This window comes from Chrysochloris asiatica, unplaced genomic scaffold (assembly GCF_000296735.1).
Source record: "Chrysochloris asiatica unplaced genomic scaffold, ChrAsi1.0 scaffold00025, whole genome shotgun sequence".
NCBI lineage: Eukaryota > Metazoa > Chordata > Mammalia > Afrosoricida > Chrysochloridae > Chrysochloris > Chrysochloris asiatica.
The window spans coordinates 21617506-21624447 of NW_006408543.1; the positions used below are offsets into that span (position 1 = coordinate 21617506).

General features: G+C 43.7%; 1 protein-coding gene across 1 annotated transcript in view; it reads right to left on the bottom strand.

Moving 5' to 3' along the window:
• Positions 1-5404: 5404 nt before the first annotated feature.
• Positions 5405-6942, bottom strand: part of SPATA7 (spermatogenesis associated 7) — a 61274-nt gene continuing 59736 nt past the window's right edge. The window contains exon 12 of the mRNA XM_006839637.1: positions 5405-5992. Within this exon, the coding sequence (XP_006839700.1) occupies positions 5405-5992 (588 nt within the window). The remainder of the gene's footprint in view (positions 5993-6942) is intronic.

Below are 6942 nucleotides of genomic sequence, written 5' to 3' on the forward strand. Positions count from 1 at the left end.
CATCTCTCCACTTCATTGACTCTGCCTCCATCTCTGGTGTCACTGCTTCTCTGGGTAGGGTCCTGCTCTCCGCTCTTCTCCCTTGATGGTCCCAGGGACCTCCGCTCCTACACAAAAAAGAAACTCACCCCCCCACTTGCTACAAAAAGTCTACATTTACATTTCCAACCCTCACAATCATTCCTGATAGCAGTTATTCACTATTGTATCACAAGAGGCCTATCAGCATTTCCTTTCATCAGCTCCGCCTAGACAGATTGGATACTACTCAGTGGAGATTCTACCTTCCTCCACGCCCTCTGGATCTAGGTTCCCTCTTAAAAGCTTGTAAGCCAGTCACTTCTTGCCTTTGTAGCTCCCCCATTTTGGGTAGCCAGTGTCCGAGTTGCCCATCCCTGTCTACTCTGTGTATGGAGGGGGTGGAATGATCTTTGCTGTAAAGATTTGTTCCCTCTTTTGAGCTACTGCATCCATCGGTGTAGGTCAAGTTCATCAAAGTGTATCACATTACTCTTTTTTTCCTCTTCTTTCTTCTAGTTGAGCTCTGATCATCCAGTCATTGAAACCAGGTCAAGTGGGTATTATCTGCAAGTATGGGTGTTCTTATGCATATGCCCTCTCTTCTTATCAGCTGGATGCTTCGCTCTTCACTCTAATCCTCTGTGGCTATGTCACTGACTCTGGGCCCAAGAGTCCCAGGTCTTGCCACACTGCTGGCCAACCAGGTCTCTACCTAGGTTCACAGGAGTCTATTGAACATTGTAGGGCTTAGTTCGCAGCTTCATTGCTGTTTTTCCCTCACTTCCCCTAATTGGTGACGAACGTGGTCATCAATCAGAGCGTGTATTCCCATTGAATCTTAGTCTTGGAAGGGGGTTTGCTCTGATACATCCAATACATCCAACCACTTGCCTTGATGTCTCCTGGGCAAGCAACTTGCTTGTTCTTGTAGTAATCAGTCGGTCTGCCTATATTGTTTTGTGTTTTTCCTGTTGGTCTTTCTTTCAAGAAGTATCTTCTGTTCTTCTAGCCGCTTCAGGCTGGTCTGCCCGTCCTTTCAAGTGGAAATTTCCCACCTCTGAAATAATAGATTTGTTTTTTGAGTAGTTTCAAATCTAACATCACACATCTCCACAGTAATTTAGATCTTATCTTGCCAAGATGGCTAGCTTCATTAGGGTATTTGTAGGTCAGTTACTATCCTTGAATAGTAAGTATCTGTTGATGTGTTACCCAACAATATCAACTCAGCACAACAGCAGAAGCAGCTTCATGACCCTGGGAGGGTTATTTAACAGATTGCTTTATTTGCCAGTGTAACCGTGGTTGGTGGCTGTGTGCTGTGGAGTCGGTTCCGACTCATAGCGACCCTGTACAGGGTTTCCGAGGCTATAAATCTTTACGGGAGCAGAAAGCCTCATCTTTCTCCCGCAGAACAGCTGGTAGTTTCGAACTGGTGACCCTGAGGTTTGCAGCTCGATTCATAACCACTACGCTACCAGAACTCAATTAAATTTATTTAGAACAGAAGTCTTTTGAAAGATTTTCATTTTATGTATTATCCTTTTTTTTGCTTAACTCCTTAATGATGTCTTTGATTTGATAAAAGCTAAATATATTTTTAATATCTTAATCAACTGTAACTATTATGTCTTTTGAATGGAAGTAGTTTAATATCAGCAGTCTTCATCAGAATCAAAAATAACTAGATTTAAAAGAATGTCGTTGTTGTTGTTGTGTGCCGTGGAGTCGGTTCCGACTCATAGCAACCCTGTACAGGGTTTCCGAGGCTGTAAATCTTTACGGGAGCAGAAAGCCTCATCTTTCTCCCGCAGAACAGCTGGTAGTTTCGAACTGCTGACTTTGCGGTTCACAGCCCGATTCATAACCACTACGCTACTGTAGGGACTCTGTATTTTACAAACAGAACGAAATCCACACAGTTGCTGCTATATGTGAACCTATTGTATCCACTGTGCTGATCTATCTTGTTGGTCTTCCTACATGATGGTTTCATCTTATATCTACAGGGGCATTTTAAAAATGAATACATCCAATAAAGACGTTTTCTTTCTAAAACAGTTTTGTTATATCTAGTGAGTTGAGGACTAGTATGTCCATTGTCCCCTTAAATCATCACCACAGCCCTTTGGTGTATGTCATTTCACCTTCACACTAAAAACAACTGTTCGAGGATGAAGTCAGTGGTCCAAGATCGCATACTAGCATAGCATCCAGACTCAAGCTTGGTCACATTCACCACACTCCACAGTGCTGGAGGTTTAACAAGTCCACAAAATCTAAACTTCATTTGCTTCCTAACTGGCCTGGCTTGGACAGCCAGTACAATGTTAACCATAGTTATCGAGAGCAGACACCTTTGCCCTGTTTTGTTTTAAAGGGGAAAGCACTCAGTCGTCACTATTACGTATGATGTTGTTGTTAAGTACTGTCGAGTCAGTTCCGACTCACAGCAACCCCGTATAGGATTTCCGAGGAGTAGCTGTTGAGTTTGAACCACCAACCTTGTGGTTCAAACCGAGTGCTTATCCTACAGTGATGGGTTTTTCGTAGGTTCTCTGTACTTTGCTCATTGTTTTTATAATGAAGAGGTGTTGGATTTTATCAAATGATTATCTATTGAGCTGGCCATGGAGTTTTTGTCTTTGATTTATAAAAGTGTTATTTTTAAGAATTATGTTAAATCAGCCTTACATTCCTGTGCACGGGATGCAAGCCCTTTGATAGATTGCTGGGTTTGCTTTGTAACTGTTTTGGTGAAGACTGCATCTATTCTCCAAAGAGGTATTGAGCTGTGGGTTCTCTGATCATCTCCTTGTCTGGGTTTCCTATTAAGGAGTTTCATAGAATGAGGTGGGGAGTAGTCCGTCTTGTATTATGGAAATATTTGTGAGTTGTTGGTATTACTTTTTCTTAAAATGTTTGGTGGAATTTATACCAGCAAAGCCATCTTTTCTATGATGTTTTACTGATCTCAACTTAGGATTTAGAGGAATTCTCATTATATTATTAAGTGCTGTCCAAGTTGGTTCCGACTCATAGCGATCCTGTATAGGGTTTTTGAGGAGTTTGGTGAGTTTGAAACGCTGACATTGGAGTTTGCAGTTCAGTGCTGATCCTACGGCGCCACAAACTATAGTTAATAAGGAGCCCTGGTGATACTATGGTTAACAGCTTGGCTGCGAACCAAAAGATCAGTGTTCAAAGCTACCAGCCGCTCTGTGGAACAAACAGGGGCGGTCTGCTTTCTTAAAGATTGTTGTTAAGTACCGTGGAATCGGTTCTGACCCATAGCGACCCTGCACAGGGTTTCCGAGGCTGTAAATCTTTATGGGAGCAGAAAGCCTCATCTTTCTCCCATGGAACAGCTGGTAGTTTTGAACTGCTGACCTTGAGGTAGGCAGCCCGACTCGTAACCACTGAAAACCTTATGGACAGTTAGTTGGTTTTTTTTTTTTTTTGTCCTACAGAATTGCTGAGTCAGAATAGATGACTTTTTTTTTTTTATGTTGAAGCAGTTTTTATTAGGTTAATGATATTTTAAATTATAGCATGCTGAATAATGAACCACTTCCTACCATGTGACAGAACTTAACAACAACACATAGCAAATGAGACTTTGCAGATGTGATTAGGATCTAGAGAAGACAGCCTGGGTTATCCATGTGGCCCGAAGCATGACGGGGATCCTCATTAGAGGGAGGAGGGAAGGTCGGAGACAAGCAGTCTGCAACAGAAAACAGGTGTGTGAGAGAAATTGATGCCACACAGCTGCTTCATGAAGGGTCACTAGTGAAGGAACGCAGGCAACCCCTCAGCACTGGGAGAGAAAAGGGAACAGGTCCTCTTCTAGGGGCCCCGGGAGGAACACAGGCCGGGCAACACCTTCAGCTGAGAACTTCAGACCTCCAGAACTGCAAGGTAAGGAATTTTTAAGCCAGGAAATGTGTGGAAATTTACTATCACTGCAACACAAAAGGAAACCAACAGTATGCTGTTCTCCTTCTGAGGAGAAACATGTAAGAACTAGGTGAATCTGGGAGTCTCCTCTCCAGGGCCCGGCTGGGTGTTTTTGCCTCAAAACTTGAATGTTGACCCATGACAGGATTCCGGAAGCAACAAGGTTGACCATGGAACCAAATCAAAAAAGGTTCTATGTGCCGGGCCTTTGAATTAAACATAGGCTTTTGTTCCTTTGGGGTAAGCCATTGCTTGTTCTATCTGGCTGTTTTAACAAGTTTACAAAGTGATTTGTTAGGATGTGCCGGCACCTCTCACTGAAGTGTGAGTCCATTTGAATACCCATTCTCTGGTAGTGTAGTGGTTATGGTTCAGGCTAATACCTCACGGTCAGCAGTTCCAAACCACCAGCAGTTTTGTGGGAGAAAGATGAGGCTTTCTGATCCCATAAAGATTTACAGCCTCAGAAACCCTATGTTGGGTCGCTCTGAGTTGGAACTGATGGCACGGCACATTGCCACCACCACCACCATTTCAGGATTACACTTGTTAAGTGTCCTCGAGTCAGTTCCAACTCAGAGTGACCCTGTATAGGGTTTCCGAGGACAGGCTGGTGAGTTTAAACCGCTGACTGCAGTTCAAACCGACCTTCCAGTCTAGTGCATTATCCTGCAGCGCCACACCAGGATTCCACCAGCATGCCGTTAGCTGTGTCTGTTTCTACATGTGGATGACTCAACTACACTCAGAATTTCTAAAGATCCCAAGAATTAAGCTCACTTTGACATATTAAACCTAAAAGAAGTTGTTGGGTCATCTTGTCTGAATTTCTTAAACCAGAGAGAAACAATTCTTTAGGAGTTAATTCACAGCCAATAAATTCACTTGGAAAATTAGACTTGCCTTGTAAAATCTGCTTGGATCTTTGACCTCACTGCTGTCTAGAGTGGAAAAGGTGACTGGTTTGGCGCTACTGTCTCCAAGGGTGTAAAGGCTTTATGGAAGCAGACTGCTGCGTCTTTCCTCTCTTCGAGTGGCTGGGTTTGAACTGCTGACCTTGGGGTTAATGCCCAACACTTACCCACTGAGCCACCAGGACTCCATGGAGACTCTAAGAGTGTGACCCAGCTGACCTGTGCTCCACGTTTTGACCCCCAGAAACTCGGGGATGATTTAAGAATGTATGGTGTTCTAAGCGTCCATGTGCGGTGGTTTAGAAGCACTGGACTGCGAACCACAAGTCGACGGCTCAAAGCTTCGTGCCCCCCTCCCCCGCCCACCCCACTACTCAAAATATGAGTCAGAACTGACTTGATGACACTTAACAACAACAACATATTAAACTAATACAGAAATTTTAATATATAAAAGAAAGGAAGGAGGAAAAAGCATACTGAGTTCCCGGCCATTCGATTTATTAAGATCAAACTTTCAGTGGGTAGCTGTCAGTGTTCCTTTCCATGACGTGAAGAGTTAGTCCCTCTAACTCATGAGTGTTGTCACCCGTGACCCTAGGGGACTGTCCAGCCTGGGAGAGTGGTAGCCTAAGAAAAGCTAATTCATTTGAAGTCTCAACCTTTTCAGTGTCACTGTCACCTTTGATGATGCTCATAGAGGTTTCATGGTCCCTTATGGTGCCGGCAACACTTGGATGTTTTTCATTCCACGTGCACAGGGTGAGGTTTCTCTCATCGCTCACCTGATGAACAGTAACTTCTGTGGAATACCTTTTAGGCTTAGAGTTGAGTGGGAAGAAATTGCCTGGTGAGGAAAGTTGCTCCCCGTCCTCCTTCTGCACAGACAACAGCATATCCAAAGCCTTCTGGTATTCTCGACGTTCTTGTTGAATGGTTATCTCTTGTGCAGTTTTAAATTCATTCTGTTGTGACTTCTCAGCCTTTTCACAGTCAAATAAAGTCACCATATCGGCATCATTTTGCTTTCCTGAGGCTTGCTCAGTTAAGAAGCCCAAGTTTACTTTTAGGACTTGTAGAAGGTGACGCATCTTTGCCTAGTATGAAGAAAAAGAAAACATGCATCAGTTAAGCTGGTAAAATGCAATGACTTTTGTCTGCAGAGCTGCTACTATTTTCAGCAGGAGTAATAGTTTCTCTCCTCATTCCCACAAAAAAAAGGGGGACAAGGGAGAAAAAAGGAAAAAATAAAATGCTTGTAAGGTAGGGGAAAAAAGCTTTTACAACACCTTCGCAGTGTATAGGACCTTAGGTGGAATCCTGAGACCCCCCATCCAGAACCTTCTGAGGTGGGATAATTCCCACTAGGAAGGACAAGCAGACCAGCCTAGACCAGCTAAAGCAATAGAAGATAAATCTTCAAAGAAATATCTGCAGAGAAAACCCAAAACAAAAATGGCAGTTTAACTGGCTACTACAAGAACAAGCAAGTTGTTCGCCGGGGAGCCATCAAGGCAAGCAATCAAGTTCCTTCAGGACAAACCTCCCTCTAAGACTGAAACTCAAAGGGAATACATGAGCAGGCATGTAAGCTTGCTGGTGACCACACTGATCTACTGGTGAGTGGAAGAGGGGGAAAGGCAGCAATGAAGAAATGGGCTGAGATCAACCACGTTCCGTAGACTCCCGTTGACCTGGAGATGAGAGAGAGAAGAAGGGGGGCTGGTTGGTCCAAAGTGTGGTGAGACCTGGGGACACCTGAGCCCATGGATAAGGACATAGCCACAGAGGGCTAGAGCTGAGAGTGAAGCATCCAGCTGATACAAAGTGAGGAGAAGACACACAAGAACACCCAAACTTGCAGACAGTACCCATTTGACCTAACCTCGATGGCTTGATAATCAGAACTTGACTAGAGGAAGAAAAACACAAACTTTTTGATAAGGAAAAGAGGGTAAATTGCTACAATTTGATGAACTTAACCTATATTTATGGATGTTGTTGTTGTTGTTGTCAGGTGCCATCAAGTTGGAACCGACTCATAGCA